Here is a 24,180-nt window from a genome sequence, read left to right on the forward strand (position 1 = left end):
AAAAAAAAAAAAATTTTAGGGGGTACCTAGAGCTGAATTTTTAAAATCCTACCCTAAGGTCCTTCCTTGGGTATAAGTTTTTTGGGTTAAGAAATAGGACAGAAGCAATTAGAATGGGTATCATAATAAAACACTTTGTTGTATTTTAGTTCAAGTACTTACATTTGCAAACTCCTGTACTAATATTTATAAAATTAAGTTTAAATAAATAAAAATACCTATATACTATATTTAAAATCCTACCACCCGCCTAAGAGCCCATTCCCACCTGTCGTTCGAGGGAAAAAAATCGTGTCATTTGTAGTGAGAACAATTTATTGAATTTAAATTACATTACGTACACGGACATTTTGTGTCGTTCGGAAAAAAATCGTGTCGTGTGTAGTGAGAACAGGAGAACACTCTCATTTAGATTACATTGCCTACAGGACATTTTGTGTCGTTCAGAAAAAAAAAATCGTGTCGCTTGTAGTGAGAACACTTTCATTTAAATTACATTGCCTACAAGGACATTTTTTGTCGTCCCAAAAAAAATCGGTTGAAAATGCTTCGTACTTACCGGTCTAACACTACATAGAGAATAGTAAGGTCTAAATATCACAGCACCAGGACTCAATACAAAGGCACACCATAGGAATTCTCGCAGTAATTTATATTCCGAGATGATATTGAGTTTCTCTTCAAACCTTGTGAACTTTTCCCTGTTCTAGCGCTTACAAGCCATCAACCAAGCTACTTAGCCGGCATTTTAAGGGTTTTGAAAGTTGGTTTCTGTTGACAGGTTCCTTTCTGCTAATGTTCTCCAGTTATTGGTCTCACATAATCTTCCCTCCCCGGCATTATCGGTCTGTCTGGTTCCTTTCTGCTCAATGCTATCCAATTATATTGGTCTCACATAATCGCCCCTCCTCGGGAATGTCGGTCTGTCTGGTTCCTTTCTGCTCAATGCTTTCCAATTATTGGTCTCACATAATCTCCCCTCCTCGGGAATGTCGGTCTACGCCACTAGGCATATTGGAGTATCCAGGTAAAGATAAAGACACCCGTATTTATTTAAACAACAAAGTCAACCGAGAACCGAAAATTAGAGCGTGGGGGTAAAAATCTCGTAGTGGGAATAATCAGCTGACTAAAAAAAATCAGCTGTTCGCATGAACCGAGAAAAAAATGGCGACTCTATCGTTAACCGAAGTCCAGAGCTCGGTTTAGTATGGCAAGAGGGGAAGCGTAAACCTAAAAAATCTGGTGTGAACATCACACGACTTTCCTTATCCTATTGAATGATGCTAATTTGAGTGTTCTTTTACCCTAACTTTTACAATAGTTTAGTTTACATTGACGACCGCTACAGTGATAGGATAGTGATTAGTGATATGGGAATTGACTACTGTTCCCATTGACTATCAGTAGAGGTCGTATTTGGCGGGTTTCGATTGTTTAGTTTGTCGGACTTTTCACGAATCATATCTACGTCTGATCTAGATAATTCGTTATTGTCACCCCCAAAAATTCAGGTTGACCATGGCAGAAGTTTTAGGTAAGTGACTTATGCAGGTACCTAGTACTAGACGTTAGTCACATGATAGGTAATGGTCGTGTCTTGAGAGGCATGACCTAATTTTGGAAAGTTCGGAAAGTGGCATTTTTTTAGAAGTTTGATAAAGGTAACTGTAATAACGGAGGTCTTATCGTCTTGAGATCAAAGAGAACCTCATCTGCGTAGGCTCAACAGTCAACATAGCCGTTAAGTTAACAGGGCTATTAGAGAGGCTAAAAAATAAATTGGTGAAACCCACCCCTAATCAGATTTTACGATTGCCAGGCAAAAGAACAGAAACGCCACAAGCGCCAACAGAGGAAAAAGAAGCTCACCGCCAAACGAAATCAACTACTGAGCAAACTAAAACGACTTAAATCTCAGAGGCCTTTCAAGAAACAGACAAACCAAGAGGAAGAAATCGAACTGGTGCTTCCCCTGTACAGGGAGTACAGAGTTGATGCTACTGAACCTCACACTGCTCTAAATACTTCCGATGATGAAAATAAATCTCAATATGCATATCCCAATCAAGCATTTAATTCCGATGGTGATGAAAATAGTTCCAACAATGCTCTAAATACTTCCGATGATGAAAATAAATCTCGATATGCATATCCCAATCAAGCATTTCATTCCGATGGTGATGAAAATAGTTCCGATGAAGATGATGACACGTTTTATGACGACTCAGACTTGCCTGACTCAGACATGCCTGCTCCCAATGAGAGTCGGGATAGGGGCTTTATACAGCCGTGTCGGGTGGACCTTACATCGGGGGATATATTTGAGCAAAGTTTACCCCTGTGTACGGTAGATTGGACCCGGGATGGGACAACCAATAGAAATCGCGGTGGGGAGAGTCGAGTACGTTCTGTGCAGGTAATTGATTTTTTTTTTTTTTTTTTTTTTTTTTGATAGAGGGACATCGTGTCGTGTGTAGTGAGAACAGGAGAACACTCTCATTTAAATTACATTGCCTACAGGACATTTTGTGTCGTTCGGAAAAAAAAATCGTGTCGCTTGTAGTGAGAACACTTTCATTTAAATTACATTGCCTACAAGGACATTTTTTGTCGTCCGAAAAAAATCGGTTGAACTCTCGACAAGTGGGACTTAGTGCTTCGTACTTACCGGTCTAACACTACATAGAGAATAGTAAGGTCTAAATATCACAGCACCAGGACTCAACACAAAGGCACACCATAGGAATTCTCGCAGTAATTTATATTCCGAGATGATATTGAGTTTCTCTTCAAACCTTGTGAACTTTTCCCTGTAATAAAATAATAAATCAAATCAAGATAAATAAAGTGTATATAACATTATAATTCTATGTTGGCACACTATAATAAATCTAAATAAAAAAAAAAAAAGATAAATAAAGCGTCTGCCTTGTAAGCACTAGGTCGCGGGTTCGATTTCTGCCCAGGGTGGATTTTATCCTGAACAGAAAAGGTTCGTTTTCGGAACGACTGGCTTACTCCTATCCTGTTTTTCTTCTCTCTTCGCTTTCGGGACGTTAAGACCTTAGCAGTTACAGTTCCCTCTATCAAACCTCTTTTAAGTCTTTAACTCTAGTTATTGAACTTGAGAAAAAAAAAAAAATCTTACCATTGTATAGCTAGGTTAGCATCACGCAGTTTACTTTGAGGAATTTCCCTCAGACAGTCATCATTCCACCAGGAATGGCTGCCTTGTAAGCACTAGGTCGCGGGTTCGATTTCTGCCCAGGGTGGATTTTATCCTGAACAGAAAAGGTTCGTTCTCGGAACGGCTGGCTTTCTCCTATCCTGTCTTCCTTCTCTCTTCGCTTTCGGGACGTTAAGACCTTAGCAGTTGCAGTTCCCTCTATCAAACCTCTTTTAAGTCTTTAACTTTTTAGTTATTGAACTTGAGAAAAAAAAAAGGAATACCTACTAAAAATCTTACCATTGTATAGCTAGGTTAGCATCACGCAGTTTACTTTGAGGAATTTCCCTCAGACAGTCATCATTCCACCAGGAATGTTGCCTGTGCGATTTCAACCATTCCAGACTTTGCATTTTCCGACGTATCAGCTTGCTGAAGAATTGTTTGTCTGAACCCTGAAACCTGGAGAAACCAAAGCGGTAAAAATTGATTCCCCGAGGGAAAGCCAGGGAACGAAAGTAACAGGTTTGGCTGGGGGACTTTAAACAGGGTGGGGATACCAATTGAAATTTCCCATGCTAAAGCAGAAGCGAAGATTGAGTGCAAAACCAAACGTCAGCCCAAAAGGGCGAACTTTAAACCAAACAGAAGGGGTTCGTTCTAGGAATAGTTGGCTTTCTCCTATTCTGTCCTCTTTCTCTCTTCAATTTCGCGAGGATAAGACCTCTCTCATTACAGCAATCCCTTTCCAACAACTTCTTGGGGGGGAAAAATCCAACCTCTCACTCAGATCTGCACTACTGTTGGATGCAATGCTGGCCATTTGAATAATGCTGACTTGCGCTGAGACAGGAGGCTTGTATGTGTCATCCTGATGTTTTGATACAACTGTCACAAGATCGGCTGATTCAGAATCACTGAGTTTTGAAACTGTCTGAAATTCTGCCTTGTAAGCACTAGGTCGCAGGTTCGATTTCTGCCCAGGGTGGATTTTATCCTGAACAGAAAAGGTTCGTTCTCGAAACGGCTGGCTTTCTCCTATCCTGTTTTTCTTCTCTCTTTGCTTTCGGGACCATAAGACCTTAGCAGTTGCAGTTCCCTCTATCAAACCTCTTTTAAGTCTTTAACTCTTTACTTATTGAACTTGAGAAAAAAAAAGGAATACCTACTAAAAATCTTACCATTACCATTGTATAGCTAGGTTAGCATCACGCAGTTTACTTTGAGGAATTTCCCTAAGACAGTCATCATTCCACCAGGAATGTTGCCTGTGCGATTTCAACCATTCCAGACTTTGCATTTTCCGACGTATCAGCTTGCTGAAGAATTGTTTGTCTGAACCCTGAAACCTGGAGAAACCAAAGCGGTAAAAATCGATTCCCTGAGGGAAAGCCAGGGAATGAAAGTAACAGGTTTGGCTGGGGGATTTTAAACAGGGTGGGGATACCAGTTGAAATTTCCCATGCTAAGGCAGAAGCAAAGATTGAGGGCAAAACCAAATGTCAGCCCAAAAGGGCGAACTTTAAACCAAACAGAAGGGGTTTGTTTTGTTCTAGGAATAGTTGGCTTTCTCCTATTCTGTCCTCTTTCTCTCTTCAATTTCGCGAGGATAAGACCTCTCTCATTACAGCAATCAGCAATCCCTTTCTAACAACTTCTTGGGGGAAAAAAATCCAACCTCTCACTCAGATCTGCGCTACTGTTGGATGCAATGCTGGCCATTTGAATAATGCTGACTTGTGCTGAGGCAGGAGGCTTGTATGTGTCATCCTGATGTTTTGATACAACTGTCACGAGATCGGCTGATTCAGAATCACTGAGTTTTGAAACTGTCTGAAATGTGAAAGGAGCGGGGGAGAGATACACATTTGATTGAAACAAAAGAGCATAGTTAAATAATTAAATAACTTCCAATTGTTGACAAAGCACCTGGATTTGTAAAAGCTCAACCCAAGTTTTAGGGCTGTTTGCCCCTACACCTCAGCCTTGGAGTGGGCTTATTGGGTACGACCCAGCACCTAAATGGGAAGTATTATATATGGAAAGGATTCAAACCACCAACCTCCAGATCCAGAATCCACCATGCTAACCACTACAAGTACACCAATGAGGTTGTTTGAAAAAAGAAGCAAACAACAGGAAGAAGACAACTAATATGGGGGGGAGAGAAAAATTGTAATAATGACAGTTTTTTCATCTTTCAGAGGGGAGATAAAGAAGGAAAAGAAAAATAACAATCTCTTACATGATCTTCCTCATCATCAGTCCACTCATCTGGGGAATCACAGCTTGGCAATTCAAATCTTTCATCCCCCTCTCTCAGATATGAGTACCAGTCAATCTCATCGTCTTGTGCTTGCAGCGTGGAAATGGAGAGTGAAGTGTCGGGAAGTTGCACCTCTTCGTATATGAGTGAGTCTGATAGACACCCAGTGGGGTTTTCTGCTAGTAGAGAAAGCAGGGAGAGTATGGACCAGCCAATGTCATACTGAAAGTAACCAAATGATATTTAAATTACAAGGGACTGTTTTTTTTTCTCTCTCTCTCTCTCTCTCTCTCTCTCTCTAACAAGAAAAATCATTATTACCCCTTCATTACTTCTTGGAAGATCTTTTTAATTTACCTATTGAATTTTACTGGGGTCACACATCAGACTACAAAACCCACCAATATCAATATCAAACACACACCTCAGGGTGGTTTTTAACAACAGCCAAATCCATGAACTTCTCCTTGCATTGTTTCAAATGTTTTGACTTGTTTATAAATCCATGATATTTGAACTTTTCTACAAGACCGTTCAAACAGGAATTCACTTTGAACTTATCAACACACATGAAATGATGATACAGTACATTGGACAAGGCAAACTCCAAACATTGCTCAAAATCTTCGTCATCTTCCTGTGGAACAAGCAAGAAGAAACAGTTAGGGTGTAAGGAGATGAAATGATGTTGGAATTAATATGGTAGGTGGATAGATAGGTATTTTTTTTGTAAATGTTATTTATGTTTTAGTATATAAGGTGAAGTCTTAGTATATAAGATAAAGATATTATTTATGTAAATGAAGTTTATAGTTAGCCAATGAATGTGAATTTGGTATATAAAAGCTTACAGGATAAAAGCTTTTACCTAACATGTTATTCAGTCTGAGTACTTATATCTCTAGAAAGGTCTTATCGACTCGAAAGGGAAGAACAGGACATAAGGAAGCCTGCCGTTCCTAGAACGAACCTTACCTGTTTAGAATTAAATCCGCCCCGGGCCGTAATCGAATCCGCGACCTAGCGCTTACAAGGCAAACGCTGTACCCTCTAAACTCTAAGCTAACTAGGCTTCCTTGCCTCTGAAACGTCAAAAAATACATTAATACAAAATTACCTACTTTCCTTATTATGGGATAAGGAAAGTAGAAAAGTAGGTAGATACCTAAATTGCTAGCCAGATTTTAGGTTTACGATATGGCCTGTGTGTATACATACCTATATACCTACTCGTAGATGTAACTATTATGTATCGCCTTTCGCCTAAAAGATCGCAATGCACGGATAAAGGCGCAAAACTGACCTATGTAGAATGACCTAAATTTTGCATTGGGTAATTAAAAACTACTGTTATTGCATTATTTCATCATCTTCTTGAGTAAGTACTTTTATATTCAAATCTTTATCTTGACTACTTGTCAATCTTCAAATAAAATAAAGTACGGTGATTGTATCGGTTTTGAATACCCCTCTTGTAGAGAAGTAGTTTGGTTTTTATTTATTTATTTATTTAAATAACATTTTACAGAATAGAGATCTTTTCCTAAGCTGATAATATTATAAAAAAGCTTCTAAGAAAAAATAATTACAATAGGTAGGGGATTTACATTGAATGATTAAAATTACAGTAAGTATACATAGTTAGGTCAAACCTGCAGTGAGTATACACAGATATAAGTGAACACTTGAACAATTCAACATTTGTACTTTGCACATTGCATAACCATATATATTTTCAGGCGTTCATAAAATGAAGACAATAAATTTGGTAATTTTGACACCTCCACTATTTTTATTATTGCCAGACTGGTTAGCTTGGGCCCTGGAGGATAGATCATCTACCTTGTAAGTGCTAGGTCGGGGGTTCGATTCCCGCTTGGGGGGAATTTTGTCCTTAACAGATAAGGTTTGTTCTCCGAAAGGCTGACTTTCTCCTAGCCTGTCACTTTCGGGACGAGGCCTTATCGGTTACGGTTCCCTCTATGAAACCCCCTAAAAAAAATTCCCATTATTTCACTTTCTTTTCTTCAACACATGGCTGTTTCAGAGTACTGTGATATCATTTTGTTTGTTTGTTTGTTATTACTTTTTTTCTCTTTTTCTCTTTACCTATTTCCTTTTTTTTTCAGACAGGTGTGTTATCTGGTCTACCTCATCTCCTGAGGTTCTTATTCTCACTCGGATTCGGTATATTTGCTGACAGATTGCTGAAGAGAAAAACCCTGAGCCAGACAAACGTCAGAAAACTTGCATCGGCTTTTTGTAAGTTCCAAGTTTTTTTTTCCGAGGATTTACGTCACTGTAGGTAGATATTTGCCACTTACAGTTTTTTTTCATTGTCTTATCGTCCCGAAATGGAAGAGAAAGAAGACAGGATAGGAGAAAGCACTTCCGAGAACGATCCTCGTTTGACAAAAAATATACTTTTTGTACAGGGATTTGCACTAAATACCAATATTTTCGTATATAGGTACATACTTCAAGTTCTTTTTGCCAGCCTAGTTAGCTTGGTTGGTAGCGCGTCTGCCTAGTAAGCGCTAGGCCGCGCGTTCGATTCCCGTCCGGGGAGGATTTTATCCTGATGGGATAATGTTCGTTCTCGGAACGGCTGGCTTTCTCCTATCCTGTCTTCCTTCGATTTGGAGACGATAAGACCCTAGCAGTTACAGTTCCCTCTATCAAACCTCTTAAAAAAAAAGACCTTTCTGAAATAAAAACCTTAAACATAATCCTCTCCTCTCCACACAGGTACGTTGGTTCAAGGCATTTTCGTGTTAGGCCTGGCATTTTCAGGGTATGGTAAAAATCGATTCCCCGAGGGAAAGCCAGGGAACGAAAGTAACAGGTTTGGCTGGGGGATTTTAAACAGGGTGGGGATACTAGTTGAAATTTCCCATGCTAAAGCAGAAGCAAAGATTGAGTGCAAAACCAAATGTCAGCCCAAAAGGGCAACTTTAAACCAAACAGAAGGGGTTCGTTCTAGGAACAGTTGGCTTTCTCCTCTTCTGTCCTCTTTCTCTCTTCAATTTCGCGAGGATAAGACCTCTCTCATTACAGCAATTCCTCTCCAACAACTTCTTGGGGGAAAAAAATCCAACCTCTCACTCAGATCTGCGCTACTGTTGGATGCAATGCTGGCCATTTGAATAATGCTGACGTCAAACCTCTTAAAAAAAGACCTTTCTGGAATAAAAACCTTAAACATAATCCTCTTCTCTCCACACAGGTACGTTGGTTCAAGGCATTTTCGTGTTAGGCCTGGCATTTTCAGGGTACAATTCTGCGGCGGCCATCTTTAATTTAGCCATGGCTACAATGGTTCACGGGGCCGTGACAGCGGGGCCCCTAGCCAGTTTGGTGGAACTCAGCCCCAACTTTGCAGGTACGAAATACACACGAATACAGGACAACTAACAGCCCGTTCCCATTTGTGAGTTTCATACCATTTTTTTTTTTTTTTTCATGAATGTCCCGAACAACCTGGGTATGGGGTTGATGTCTCTGCTCATACCTTGGGTGTCACACTGGGACTATAAGAGTTTGATTGTGCTGCGAGTCCTACAAGGAATTTCAGGGGTAAGTCCAGATCAATAGGTAAGTCTGGTGTTTGGTTTGAGCAACCTGGGTATGGGGTTGATGTCTCTACTCATTCCTTGGGTGTCACACTGGGACTATAAGAGTCTGCGGGTGCTCCAAGGAATTTCAGGGGTAAGTACAGATTAATAGGTAAGTCTGGTGTTTGGTTTGAGCAACCTGGGTATGGGGTTGATGTCTCTGCTCATACCTTGGGTGTCACACTGGGACTATAATGTCTGAAATGTGAAAGGAGCGGGGGAGAGATACACATTTTGATTGAAACAAAAGAGCATAGTTAAATAAATAAATAATTTCCAATTGTTGACAAAGCACCGGGATTTGTAAAAGCTCAACCCAAGTTTTAGGGCTGTTTGCCCCTACACCTAAGCCTTGGAGTGGGCTTATTGGGTACAACCCAGCACCTAAATGGGAAGTATTATATATGGAAAGGATTAAAACCACCAACCTCCAGATCTAGAATCCACCATGCTAACCACTACAAGTACACCAATGAGGTTGTTTGAAAAAAGAAATAAACAACAGGAAGAAGACATAATATGGGGGGGGGGAGAGAGAAAAATTGTAATAATGAGTTTTTTCATCTTTCAGAGGGGAGATACAGAAGGAAAAGAAAAATAAAGTCTGAAATGTGAAAGGAGCGGGGGAGAGATACATATTTGATTGAAACAAAAGAGCATAGTTAAATAATTAAATAACTTCCAATTGTTGACAAAGCACCTAAATTTGTAAAAGCTCAACCCAAATTTTAGGGCTGTTTGCCCCTACACCTAAGCCTTGGAGTGGGCTTATTGGGTACAACCCAGCACCTAAATGGGAAGTAATATAAATGGAAAGGATTGAAACCACCAACCTCCAGATCCAGAATCCACCATACTAACCACTACAAGTACACCAATGAGGTTGTTTGAAAAAAGAAACAAACAACAGGAAAAAGACAACTAAAATGGGGGGGGAGAGAAAAATTGTAATAATGAGTTTTTTCATCTTTCAGAGGGGAGATAAAGAAGGAAAAGAAAAATAACAATCCCTTACGTCATGATCTTCCTCATCATCAGTCCACTCATCTGGGGAATCACAGCTCGGCAATTCAAACCTTTCATCCCCCTCTCTCAGATACGAGTAAGTAGGTTGTCGAGGCAGTGTACGGTTTCGATCGACGGCGTTGATTATGAGTGGACACAGCTTTTAGACTGACAAGCAGTCACTTTAAGAAAACCATCATTTCAGCTCGCACCGTCCTCTGGTACATTGTATTCACTGGATTTGCCGTCAACTATATGATCCGTATCAATGCGAACATTGCCATTGTATCTATGATAGTCCCGGCCGTATGCAGACGTAACCGCAACCTCACATGCGCTGACGTACTGAATGCCACGGTTCCTGGAGTGACAAGACCACGGGTTAGTTTAACGTCACTGTATACGGTTTTCACCAACGAGGGTTTCACTCTCTGTTCGGCGACAAGCTACCCGCCTCCTCACATTTACACCCTGAGTGAGGCTGGGAAAAGCCATTACTAGCGCACCATTACCCAGATGGTCACCCAACTGGGTACCAACAACTCCCAACGGTGCTTAACTTCCGTGATTCATTGGGATGTGTCTTCTATTGAATCAGGATCTATGTATACGTACATAATTATCTTCTATTAAGGACATTAGAATGGCTGCCGAGTGTGCCTAACCCATTTCTTATTCCTACCACTCTGTTAGTACCTACAACCATATATAATTCATATGGTGACCTTTAGGATCGGCGGTGGATGTGTCTCCTAGTGAATCAGGATCTATGTATACGTACATAATTATCTTCTATTAAGGACATTAGAATGGCTGTCGAGTGTGCCTAACCCATTTCTTATTCCTACCACTCTGTTAGTACCTACAACCATATATAATTCATATGGTGACCTTTAGGATCGGCGGCATTCCTAAAGGTACATAATTACGTACGTGAAATGTTCTCCCATTGTTCTCTCCACAGATAGGATCTTTCTACTGGAATGAGTACGAGCAAAGTCTGGTTCTGGGGTCCTTCTTCTGGCTTCACTGGTGTACACAGCTGCCCGGTGGTATCCTAGCGAGGAAATATGGAGGCAAGCTGGTGTTTGGTTTGAGCAACCTGGGCATGGGGTTGATGTCTCTGCTCATACCTTGGGTCTCACACTGGGACTATAAGAGTTTGATTGTGCTGCGAGTCCTACAAGGAATTTCAGGGGTAAGTCCAGATCAATAGGTAAGTCTGGTGTTTGGTTTGAGCAACCTGGGCGTGGGGTTGATGTCTCTGCTCATACCTTGGGTGTCACACTGGGACTACAAGAGTCTGATTGTGCTGCGAGTCCTTCAAGGAATTTCAGGGGTAAGTCAGGTTCATTGGGTCAAACCTCACTGTTTGAGAGAGGGAACTGTAACTACTAAGGTCTTATCGTCTCAAAATCGAAGAGAAAAGTATACGAGAAAGCCAGCCGATCCGAGAACTTCAAAAGGCGAGATCTGGCAACAATGGGGAGATCGGGAGATGTTGCCAGATCTTCGAGACTAATCGAGACCGCGATGTAATCGCAGCGCAAACCGGCGATAGCAATGGATCACTGAAGTTAAGCAAAACGTTCCGAGTTGTTAGTATCCGGATTCCGGATGGGTGGCCGTGCTGATGGTTTATCCGAGCTGGAGGTCTGACGATGTTTTCAAACGATTCGCCTTGAAAAGACGAATCCAGAAGTCTGAGTACTTATATCTCTAGAATGCAAAGATACCTGGGTATGTGGACTTGAGTATCAATAACATTGTGAGATGAGTAGATGACACTGTATAGAAGAGCAGCCAAGTTTTGAATCTTTATACACCCAAAGTCTGACTGCTGTAGGATCTTACTACCCTGGGAAAGGATAGTGGTAGAGGTGTCCAGAATGCTACAAGGCTTATGTTGAGATTTACCTATCTGCTTGCTAACAAAATGATGGTGAAAAGCTGCCTTACCTCTAAACCAAGTATGTGGGTTATTAGGTATTTTAGATAGGGCTTGAACTTCTTTTCCTTGTGAATAACGGACATTTCTGGGATAGCTAGTGAATCAAAATCATACCAAAAAGAAGAAAAAATCCACTTTCCCAACAAGAAGATGATGATGATGATGTCAGCTTTTCGTGCTGTCTTTCCCAACAAGAAAAGAACAACACGAACAACTTTTTTAAACTTTGAACATTTGAGATTTTGAATTTTGAATTTTCGCGCTATTCTTTTTTCTTTTTCACGTCTGCCTAGACCGCACAGTTTTACGCGTCAGGATCCCGCTAGTGGCGCTAGTGTTGTTTTTATCTTCGCGGTTCGCGACTTTATGAAAATGATAGAGACCCTCTATGAACTCTATATCATTTTCATATGTAGGTTTGATTCTGCAGGCGACTACGGCGTAGTCACTACGCTCTACTCAAAGTCGCGTGGCGCGTCCAATGTGAGACAAGGCTCAATCTTACAAGGCAGAGGCGCCACTCTCCAAGCAAACTATTACGCTGTGTCCACACACAGTCGATCGATGTTCGATTGACGAGGTGAATCTATGTAGGTAAGTTGTCGAGGCAGTGTACGGTTTCGATCGACGGCGTTGATTATGAGTGGACACAGCTTTTGGACTGGCAAGCAGAAAGAAAACCATCATTTCACATTTCAGCTCGCACTGTCCTCTGGTACGTCGTATTCACTGGATTTGCTGTCAACTATATGATCCGTATCAATGCGAACATTGCCATTGTATCTATGATAGTCCCGGCCGTATGCAGACGTAACCGCAACCTCACATCGGTTTTTTCCTTTTTTCCGGTTAAACATATTTTATGTCATTGTATTATATATGCACCGATAAGACAAAAATACAAACTTAACAACCTTCAACTGACCTCCTAGAACCATTGATTTATTATTTAAATTCCTTAAAGACACAAACCTCTATTACCAAAACTATAGATTTAACATAGTTCAAATATTTCCTTGTCACTGGTTTTATCCTTTTTCTCCCCCACCTGTTTCCTTAGGTTTCAGTACTGTTTTACCTTTTTACCAACGAGGGTTTCACTCTCTATGCGGCGACAAGCTACCCGCCTCCTCACATTTACACCCTGAGTGAGGCTGGGAAAAGCCATTAGCAGCACACTATTACCCAGATAGATGGTCACCCAACTGGGTACCAACAACTCCCAACGGTGCTTAACTTCCGTGATTCATTGGGATGTGTCTCCTAGTGAATCAGGATCTATGTATACGTACATCATTATCTTCTATTAAGGACATTAGAATGGCTGCCGAGTGTGCCTAACCCATTTCTTATTCCTACCACTCTCTTAGTACCTACAATATATAATTCATATGGTGACCTTTAGGATCGGCATTCCTAAAGGTACATAATTACGTACGTGAAATGTTCTCCCATTGTTCTCTTCACAGATAGGATCTTTCTACTGGAATGAGTACGAGCAAAGTCTGGTTCTGGGGTCCTTCTTCTGGCTTCACTGGTGTACACAGCTACCCGAACCTTACCTGTTTAGAATTAAATCCGCCCCGGCCCTAATCGAACCCGCGACCTAGCGCTTACAAGGCAAACGCTGTACCCTCTAAGCTCTAAGCTAACTAGGCTTCCTTGCCTCTGACACGTCAAAAAATACATTAATACAAAATTACCTACTTTCCCTATTATGGGATAAGGAAAGTAGAAAAGTAGATACCTAAATTGCTAGCCAGATTTTAGGTTTACGATATGGCCTGTGTGTATACCTATATACCTACTCGTAGATGTAACTATATTATGTATCGCCTAAAAGACCGCAATGCACGGGTAAAGGCGCAAAACTGACCTATGTAGAATGACCTAAATTTTGCATTGGGTAATTAAAAACTATACTGTTATTGCATTATTTCATCATCTTCTTGAGTAAGTACTTTTATATTCAAATCTTTATCTTGACTACTTGTCAATCTTCAAATAAGTGTCGAAGTCACATTTGGGGAGACGCAGGTTCGATTTCATCAAAATCAAATGGTACAAACCGTTCGAAGGGAAACAAAGAATAATATTCCAAACTCGTGTAAGTAGGTACCTTGAATCTTGATGAATTTAGTGAAGGTATCAAGGTGATTCTTTTACACACATTTTGCATTAGAATGACGGTTTATTTTAAAAAAGGACCCAAATATAGGGTTACCGAGAACGAACATTATCCGTTGAGGATAAAATCCACTGCGGGCGGGAATAGAACCCGCGGTCTAGCGCTTACAAGCCAGGCTTTTCGAAAAACATTCTCCCCCTTCTCTGTTAAAGCTTCCCATAGAACGAAATATGAGATAGATTCTTGCCAAAACCAAGCTCTCTATAATGTAAGGTTAAGTCGTAGAAACATGGGTACACATTTATGTTATTTTTTGTGGAAAAAGAACAAAATAAAAAGAAGAAGAAAAACAGGGGAGATGGGAATCGAATTTATCATCCTTAGGGTGCCTGGTTGTACCTTGGCCCCCAAAATCACTTTTTGATTTTTTTATTTTTTTCTATTAATGTTATTGGCATAATTTTAATTGGTTTAGAAAGGAAATTTTCTTGGCTATCTATATAATTAGCAATGATTGTTTTACTAATTTTTAATTAAGAGATATACCCAATTTTCCGACACCACCTTTTTGGGGTTCAAGGTACAACTACCCTATGTACCTTGGACCCATACCCTTTGTACCTTGGTCGCAATGTATTTTAAATGGAAAAAATCTTCAAATTTTGAGGGCAAATTTGGGGTTGAAGGGTTGGAGATAGGACTACGTGCCTTATAGCTTTTTTCATCTACTCATTGAGAACTAATACCTCCCAAAATTTCTACTAAATTGGCCAACATTTTTTTTTTTACACCTTTTTTATCCGTCGTACCTTGGCCCCCAGGGCGTTGTACCTTGAACCCTAAGGATGTTGTACCGTTTTGAATGAGGAAATTCTGGTACGAAAGTATACCAGGGGGCCAAGGTACGACGTGTTGAATTTGGGGACCAAGGTGCAAAGGGTTCATTGAGGCCAAGGTACAAAGGAGTGACTTTTTCCGGACTTCTGGGAAATTCTACTATAAAAAATTGGGCAATCAAATTGCAATACCAAGAAAACCAAACCTTACAAAATTTGCTACCGATTGGTAGCGGTTTCAGTTAGATAAAGTAATAATAACTTACCTTCCAATCAAAACAATTTTTTTTAAAAAATGTTCGAAACACAGACCAAAACACGACTTTATTAACTTCTCAACGACAACTGATTTGTTTACAAATCAAATTGCTATGAGCTCGTTGTGAAATTACGCATCAGATACATATTTTTCGGACCCGATAGGTGGCGCCAGTTACCAGAAAAGTCCAGGGGACCAAGGTACAACGGGGGCCAAGGTACGACTAGACACCCTACCTTGAATCTTGATTAATTAGTGAAGGTATCAACGTGATTCTTTTACACACATTTTGCATTAGAATGAATTTAAAAAAGGACCCAAATATAGGGTTAGGTATCGAGAACGAACATTATCCGTTGAGGATAAAATCCACTGCGGGCGGGAATAGAACCCGCGGTCTAGCGCTTACAAGCCACCAACCAAGCTACTTAGCCGGCATTTTAAGGGTTTTGAAAGTTGGTTTCTGTTGACTGGTTCCTTTCTGCTTAATGTTCTCCAGTTATTGGTCTCACATAATCTCCCCTCCTCGGGAATGTCGGTCTACGCCACTAGGCATATTGGAGTATCCATCAGGTAAAGATAAAGACACCCGTATTTATTTAAACAACAAAGTCAAGAGGACAAAGTCAATCTGATTACCCGTTTTAGTTTACATTGACGACCGGTACAGTGATAGGATAGTGATAGTGATATGGGAATTGACTACTGTTCCCATTGACTATCAGTAGAGGTCGTATTTGGTGGGTTTCGATTGTTTAGTTTGTCGGACTTTTCACGAATCATATCTACGTCTGATCTAGATAGTTCGTTATTGTCACCCCAAAAATTTAGGTTGACCATGGCAGAAGTTTTAGGTAAGTGACTTATGTACGTACCTAGTACTAGACGTTAGTCACATGATAGGTAATGGTCGTGTCTTGAGAGGCATGACCTAGTTTTGGAAAGTTCGGAAAGTGGCATTTTTTTTTAGAAGTTTGATAAAGGTAACTGTACGAGTAATAACGGAGGTCTTATCGTCTTGAGATCAAAGAGAACCTCATCTGCGTAGTTAGCTTGGAGGGTCTGGCGTAAGGCCCCTTTCACATCGGAAGCGTAGACGCGCGACTTTCAATAGCGCGTAATAGTCGCCTGCAAATCCAAACCCATGAAAATGATAGAGACCCTCTATGAACTCTATATCATTTTCATATTTAGGTTTGGTTTTGCAGGCGACTACGCTCTACTCAAAGTCGCGTGGCGCGTCCAATGTGAGACAAGGCTCAATCTTACAAGGCAGAGGCGCCACTCTCTGATTGTTAATTAAAGTACGGTGATTGTATTGGTTTTGAATACCCCTCTTGTAGAGAAGCAGTTTGGGTTTTGTACTCTGCACATTGCATAACCATATATATTTTCAGGCGTTCATAAAATGAAGACTCAATAAATTTGGTAATTTTGATACCTCCACTAATTTTATTATTTTCTATTATTGCTAGACTGGTTAGCTTGGGCCCTGGAAGGTAGAGCATCTACCTTGTAAGTGCTAGGTCGGGGGTTCGATTCCCGCCGGGGGGGAATTTTGTCCTTAACAGATAAGGTTCGTTCTCCGAAAGGCTGGCTTTCTCCTTATCGGTTACGGTTCCCTCTATGAAACCCCCTAAAAAAAATTCCCATTATTTCACTTTCTTTTCTTCAACACATGGCTGTTTCAGAGTACTGTGATATCATTTTGTTTGTTATTACTTTTTTTTACCTATTTCCTTTTTTTTTCAGACAGGCGTGTTATCTGGTCTACCTCATCTCCTGAGGTTCTTATTCTCACTAGGATTCGGTATATTTGCTGACAGATTGCTGAAGAGAAAAACCCTGAGCCAGACAAACGTCAGAAAACTTGCATCGGCTTTTTGTAAGTTCCAAGTTTTTTTTTACCGAGGATTTACGTCACTGTAGGTAGATATTTGCCACTTACAGTTTTTTTTATAGAGCTTTGATAGAGGGAACTGTAACTGCTAAGGTCTTATCGTCCCGAAATAGAAGAGAGAAAGAAGACAGGATAGGAGAAAGCACTTCCGAGAACGATCCTCGTTTGACAAAAATATACTTTTTTGTAGAGGGATTTGCACTAGAGGATTTACGTCACTGTAGGTAGATATTTGCCACTTACAGTTTTTTTTTCTTTTTTTTAGTCTTATCGTCCCGAAATAGAAGAGAAAGAAGACAGGATAGGAGAAAGCACTTCCGAGAACGATCCTCGTTTGACAAAAATATACTTTTTTGTAGAGGGATTTGCACTAAATACCAATATTTTCGTACTTCAAGTTCTTTCTGCCAGCCTAGTTAGCTTGGTTGGTAGCGCGTCTGCTTAGTAAGCGCTAGGCCGCGCGTTCGATTCCCGTCCGGGGAGGATTTTATCCTGATGGGATAATGTTCGTTCTCGGAACGGCTGGCTTTCTCCTATCCTGTCTTCCTTCGATTTGGGGACGATCAGACCCTAGCAGTTACAGTTCCCTCTATCAAACCTCTTAAAAAAAGACCTTTCTGGAATAAAAACCTTAAACATAATCCTCTCCTCTCCACACAGGTACGTTGGTTCAAGGCATTTTCGTGTTAGGCCTGGCATTTTCAGGGTACAATTCTGCGGCGGCCATCTTTAATTTAGCCATGGCTACAATGGTTCACGGGGCCGTGACAGCGGGGCCCCTAGCCAGTTTGGTGGAACTCAGCCCCAACTTTGCAGGTACGAAATACACACGAATACAGGACAACTAACAGCCCGTTCCCATTTGTGAGTTTCATACCATTTTTTTTTTTTTTTTCATGAATGTCCCGAATATTATCCTATAGACCTATAGGCAATGCTATTTAAATGAGAGTATTCCCACTACACACGACACGATTTTTGCATCATCTCACAGCACACTGGATTCCTCCCAACGAGAGAGGCAAATTCGTTTCTGCCTACCTTGGTAAGTTTTTGGTAAACAGGAGGGCGCAGTTCGAACCCAGCCAAGGTATGGAATTTTATCCTCATTTCTTTGAGATATTGACCACATATTAATGGAGCTCTAAGGGTTGGGTTGTAGAGAATGCCTCCGGTGTTAACCTCGCCTAATGATGGTTAACGTCCCATTAAGAGTCTATTATTATTAAGCAACGCTCCGCGTGGGTGGTAATAGGGGTATTTGCGGGTGAGCACCCACTCGGTAGAGAATGCCTCCGGTGTTAACCTCGCCTAATGGTTAACGTCCCATTAAGAGTCTATTATTATTAAGCAACGCTCCGCATAGGGGTATTTGCGGGTGAGCACTGAGCACCCACTCATGCTGGGTGAGTTCAATGTGAGGAGGCGGGTAGCTTGTCGTTAAATGGAGAGTAAAACCCCGTCACTAAAAAATGACGATGGGGTTTGATACTGTCCCAATGCTTTAGCTAACTAAAGCTTGTGTTCCAGGAAGTTCAATCGGCGCGGCGCTCACCTATCCAATATGCGGAATGAGGAGGCGGGTAGCTTGTTGTTAAATGGAGAGTAAAACCCCCGTCACTAAAAAATGACGATGGAGTTTGATACTGTCCCAATGCTTTAGCTAACTAAAGCTTGTGTTCCAGGAAGTTCAATCGGCGCGGCGCTCACCTATCCAATATGCGGAGTGAGGAGGCGGATAGCTTGTCGTTAAATGGAGAGTAAAACCCCCGTCACTAAAAAATGACGATGGAGTTAGATACTGTCCCAATGCTTTAGCTAACTAAAGCTTGTGTTACAGGAAGTTCAATCGGCGCGGCGCTCACCTATCCAATATGCGGAGTCATCAATGATATCCTAGGCTGGGAATATGTCTATTATATCACGGGAGCCATAGTTATCCTATGGTTTATCATTTGGATGTGTATCGTGTATGATACGCCTGCCCAACATCCCAGGATTAGTCCTCAGGAGAAACACTACATTGAGACCTGCCTGGGTCAGTCCGTCACAAAGAAGAAGGTAGGTAATAGTGTTTAGTGCTTTATTTCTATTTAGTCTGGCTGGGGGACTTTAAACAGGGGGCTCATCATCATGTTTATCAATCCTAGGATTGGTTTGTAGATCGCCACTCGTCTCTATTTGATGCTTTCGTCTTCATCTCCGTGTAAGAGCTGCTCCCGGAGTACTTCACGACTTGATCGATGTAATTCAGTCGTGGTCTGCCTCTTCCTTGTCACGCCTGCCCAACATCCCAGGATTAGTCCTCAGGAGAGACACTACATTGAGACCTGCCTGGGTCAGTCCGTCACAAAGAAGAAGGTAATAGTGTTTAGTGCTTTATTTTGACTTAGTCTGGCTGGGGGGACTTTAAACAGGGGGCTACCAGACTGAAATTTCCCTTGGTAAAGAAATAGCAAAGGTTAAGTTGCGAAGGGCATCCATTAGTAATAGGGTGTTTATAATGTAATAAGGTGTTGCCATTATGTATTATTTTGTTAATTGCCTGTATTATATTCACTTTAAACAAATAAATTACAAAAAAAAAAAAAAATAGTGAAATTTTTGTAGCCAAAACCAAATGTCAGCCGAAGGCAATCACCCTAGGGCTGATTGAGAGGCTGACGAAAGACGCCGACCCCGTCTGAACACGGGAAAAATAAATCTGTAATTCTGTATTCAATGGATTCATGGGATCCAGAAAAAAACCCCTTTTGACTGGCTTTTTCCCTACAGTTCCCAGTGCCATGGAGAAAAATCCTGACATCAGTCCCAGTCCATATGAACGTCATCCAACAGATTGGAGGAGTGTGGAGTTTATTTACCTTACTCACTCAGGCTCCTACTTACTTCAGATTTATTCATGGCTGGAACAACAAAATGGTGAGTGATATTGAATAGGTGGATACTGGATACCTCCATTACCTCCATTGCAGGGCCGTATCCAGGATTTCGTTGAGGGGGGGGGGGGGGGGGGGGAACAACTGATATATCGGGGGGGATGGATGCTTCAAAAAGTTGAAGTCCGCCCTACAGTAAAGGAGCAAAGATGACGCCCAACCCCTAAATACGACATTACGACCCTCATTTGTCGTATTTTATTTAACATTTAACCGAGAACGAAAATTCGAGAGTGGGGGTTAAAAATATCGTAGTGGGGATAAGCAGCTGACTAAAAAAATCAGCTGTTCGCATTAACCGACGAAAAAAATGGCGACTCTATCCGTTAACCGCAGTCGAGAGCTTGGTTTAGTATGGCAAGAGGGGAAGCGTAAACCTGAAAAATGGTTAACGGCCCCTCACGTCATAAACACACTTCCAGGTGAGGGTGAGGTAGTGACCCTTGAGAATGACAACCGGTCTTCAACGGCGTCACTACCTCCCCTCAGATGGAAGTGTGTTTATGACGTGAGGGGGCGTTAAACCACTTGTTCGGTTTTACGTATCCCTCTTGTATCTAGACGAAGTACTCTGCGTCGTGCTTTGCACATTGCATAACCATATATATTTTCAGGCGTTCATAAAATGAAGACAATAAATTTGGTAATTTTGACACCTCCACTATTTTTATTATTGCCAGACTGGTTAGCTTGGGCCCTGGAGGATAGATCATCTACCTTGTAAGTGCTAGGTCGGGGGTTCGATTCCCGCTTGGGGGGAATTTTGTCCTTAACAGATAAGGTTTGTTCTCCGAAAGGCTGACTTTCTCCTAGCCTGTCACTTTCGGGACGAGGCCTTATCGGTTACGGTTCCCTCTATGAAACCCCCTAAAAAAAATTCCCATTATTTCACTTTCTTTTCTTCAACACATGGCTGTTTCAGAGTACTGTGATATCATTTTGTTTGTTTGTTTGTTATTACTTTTTTTCTCTTTTTCTCTTTACCTATTTCCTTTTTTTTTCAGACAGGTGTGTTATCTGGTCTACCTCATCTCCTGAGGTTCTTATTCTCACTCGGATTCGGTATATTTGCTGACAGATTGCTGAAGAGAAAAACCCTGAGCCAGACAAACGTCAGAAAACTTGCATCGGCTTTTTGTAAGTTCCAAGTTTTTTTTTCCGAGGATTTACGTCACTGTAGGTAGATATTTGCCACTTACAGTTTTTTTTCATTGTCTTATCGTCCCGAAATGGAAGAGAAAGAAGACAGGATAGGAGAAAGCACTTCCGAGAACGATCCTCGTTTGACAAAAATATACTTTTTTGTAGAGGGATTTGCACTAAATACCAATATTTTCGTACTTCAAGTTCTTTCTGCCAGCCTAGTTAGCTTGGTTGGTAGCGCGTCTGCTTAGTAAGCGCTAGGCCGCGCGTTCGATTCCCGTCCGGGGAGGATTTTATCCTGATGGGATAATGTTCGTTCTCGGAACGGCTGGCTTTCTCCTATCCTGTCTTCCTTCGATTTGGAGACGATAAGACCCTAGCAGTTACAGTTCCCTCTGTCAAACCTCTTAAAAAAAGACCTTTCTGGAATAAAAACCTTAAACATAATCCTCTCCTCTCCACACAGGTACGTTGGTTCAAGGCATTTTCGTGTTAGGCCTGGCATTTTCAGGGTACAATTCTGCGGCGGCCATCTTTAATTTAGCCATGGCTACAATGGTTCACGGGGCCGTGACAGCGGGGCCCCTAGCCAGTTTGGTGGAACTCAGCCCCAACTTTGCAGGTACGAAATACACACGAATACAGGACAACTAAGAGCCCGTTCCCATTTGTGAATTCCATACCATTTTTCCCCGAATGTCCCGAATATTATCCTATGGGCAATGTTATTTAAATGAGAGTATTCCCACCACACACGACACGATTTTTTCCCCGAACGACACACAAAATGTCCTTTTTAGGCAATGCAATTTAAATGAATGTTCCCATTTAGGCACGACACGATTTTTTTTTTTTTTTTTCCGAATGACAAGTGGGAACGGGCCTTAAAGCGCTTTTATTCCAATAGACAGTTAGTCGTTCGCGCCGACTCCTTAGGTGGATTAAATCATTAACGAAGGTTGGTTGGTACTTGTATCATTTTAGTCAGCTCCCATGGCGTAGTGGTCACTGCACTCGCCTTGCACGCGGGAGACCCGGGTTCGATTCCCGGCGGGGTCAAGAAATTTGTATCATGCAAATGATTGATTCCGTGACTGGATGTTGCGGGGCCCACTCAGCCTCGTGAGGAAAATGAGTAGCTATGACATATCTTAGGTGGATTAAATCATTAACAAAGATTATTACTTGTATCATTTCAGGAGTTCTACAAGGCATCTCAGGAATGCTGTCGTCAATACCAAGTTTCATATCTCCAGTCTTAGTTGGCATCTACACAAATAATAATGTAAGTCAGCAACTGTTCATACAACGGTAACTTCCCATTTAGGTGCTGGGTCAACACGAGAACACTAGAAAGTAACCCGTTGAAATACGAGTCCATTTGTAATTCGAAATACGAGTGAAGGTTTTTTTTTTTTGTCGACGGGCATCGAACCCGGAACCTCCTGTATGGTAGGTAATCGCTTTACCACTGGGATAACCGTGCCGCCTAAAATTTCTAAGCTCATCACCTCATCATCTACCAACATTTCAAGCCCCTTATTTTTTGATCTTTTTCTTGGTTACAGCAAACCCCCGAGCAATGGACCAAAGTGTTCCTCATAACAGCCGCCTTACTGTTTATACCTGGAGTTTCCCGAATATTATCCTATAGACCTATAGGCAATGCTATTTAAATGAGAGTATTCCCACTACACACGACACGATTTTTTCCCCGAATGACTCACAAAATGTCCTTTTTAGGCAATGCAATTTGAATGAATGTTCCCATTTAGGCACGACACGATTTTTTTCCGAATGACAAGTGGGAACGGACCTTAAGTCGTTCGCGCCGACTCCTTAAGGTGGATTAAATCATTAACAAAGGTTTGTACTTGTATCATTTCAGGAGTTCTACAAGGCATCTCAGGAATGTTGTCGTCAATACCAAGTTTCATATCTCCGGTCTTAGTTGGCATCTACACAAATAATAATGTAAGTCAGCAACTGTTCATACAACGGTAACTTCCCATTTAGGTGCTGGGTCAACACGAGAACACCAGAAAGTAACCCGTTGAAATACGAGTACCTACATTTGTAATTCGAAATACGAATGAAGGTTTTTTATTGTCGACGGGAATCGAACCCGGAACCTCCTGTATGGTAAGCAATCGCTTTACCACTGGGATAACCGTGCCGCCTAAAATTTCTAAGCTGATCACCTCATCATCTACCAACATTTCAAGCCCCTTATTTGTTGATGTTTTTCTTGGTTACAGCAAACCCCCGAGCAATGGACCAAAGTGTTCCTCATAACAGCCGCCTTACTGTTTATACCTGGAGTTTTGAACCTATTTTGTGGCGATTCTGAACTTCAACCCTGGAATGATCCAAGTGAATACAATCTAGTCAAATCCAACAACAACAAGAAACCCAAAACCAAATCCAAACTGAAACCGAATTCAATAAACGATGATTCCAGCTAGAATTTTCCTTTTGTGTGTTTTCTTTTTTTCTTTAGAAAATCGCTTTGTTCGAGAGGTTTGATAGAGGGAACTGTAACAGCGAAGGTCTTATCGTCCCGAAATCGAAGAGAGAAGGAAGACAGGAGAAAGGCAGACGTTCCGAGAGCTCATCTGATCACTTTAGGATAAAATCTGCCCCGGGCGGGAATCGAACCCGCGACCTAGCGGTTACAAGGCGGGCGCGCAACCCTCCAAGCTCACTAGGCTAGCCCAGGCTCCAAGATTCCGAGAGCTCATCTGATCACTTTAGGATAAAATCCGCCCCGGGCGGGAATCGAACCCGCGACCCAGCGGTTACAAGGCGGGCGCGCAACCCTCCAAGCTCACTAGGCAAGCCCAGGCTCCAAGTTTATTGAGCTTGTGAAGGAATAAAATAATAATAAATAGCCAACTAAAAAAAAAAAAAAAAAAAAAAACACTGGGGAATTAAAAATAATTCGAAGGGAGTACCTTGTTGTTTTTTTTG

General features: G+C 41.4%; 3 protein-coding genes and 1 long non-coding RNA gene across 4 annotated transcripts in view; 3 read left to right on the top strand and 1 right to left on the bottom strand.

The window, feature by feature from the left end:
• Positions 1-2,635, top strand: part of LOC103507320 (DC-STAMP domain-containing protein 2-like) — a 26,846-nt gene extending 24,211 nt beyond the window's left edge. Inside the window, exons 12-13 of the mRNA XM_026822214.1 lie at positions 1,823-2,419; positions 2,603-2,635. Of these exons, the coding sequence (XP_026678015.1) occupies positions 1,823-2,419; positions 2,603-2,635 (630 nt within the window). The remainder of the gene's footprint in view (positions 1-1,822; positions 2,420-2,602) is intronic.
• An 18-nt stretch (positions 2,636-2,653) lies between these two features.
• Positions 2,654-12,235, bottom strand: LOC108252155 (gamma-tubulin complex component 5-like). Its single transcript, XM_017443275.2, has 6 exons — positions 12,014-12,235; positions 5,860-6,072; positions 5,415-5,657; positions 4,848-5,002; positions 4,357-4,518; positions 2,654-2,813 (listed from the first exon to the last, which is right to left on the bottom strand). The coding sequence occupies exons 1-6, from the start codon at positions 12,086-12,088 to the stop codon at positions 2,654-2,656; spliced, it is 1,008 nt and encodes a 335-aa protein (XP_017298764.1). The 5' UTR covers positions 12,089-12,235.
• On the top strand, positions 7,407-8,230 carry LOC113466637. Its single transcript, XR_003390979.1, has 2 exons — positions 7,407-7,697; positions 8,184-8,230. It is a non-coding gene; the product is annotated as an uncharacterized LOC113466637 (long non-coding RNA).
• Positions 12,236-18,073: 5,838 nt separating the features above from the next.
• Positions 18,074-23,682, top strand: LOC103507334 (vesicular glutamate transporter 1-like). Its single transcript, XM_026822215.1, has 7 exons — positions 18,074-18,173; positions 18,969-19,189; positions 19,904-20,050; positions 21,072-21,204; positions 21,677-21,832; positions 23,099-23,184; positions 23,469-23,682. The coding sequence occupies exons 1-7, from the start codon at positions 18,074-18,076 to the stop codon at positions 23,673-23,675; spliced, it is 1,050 nt and encodes a 349-aa protein (XP_026678016.1). The 3' UTR covers positions 23,676-23,682.
• The last annotated feature ends 498 nt before the right edge of the window (positions 23,683-24,180 follow it).

Source organism: Diaphorina citri, unplaced genomic scaffold (assembly GCF_000475195.1).
Source record: "Diaphorina citri unplaced genomic scaffold, Diaci psyllid genome assembly version 1.1 scaffold305, whole genome shotgun sequence".
Classification (NCBI taxonomy): Eukaryota; Metazoa; Arthropoda; class Insecta; order Hemiptera; family Psyllidae; genus Diaphorina; species Diaphorina citri.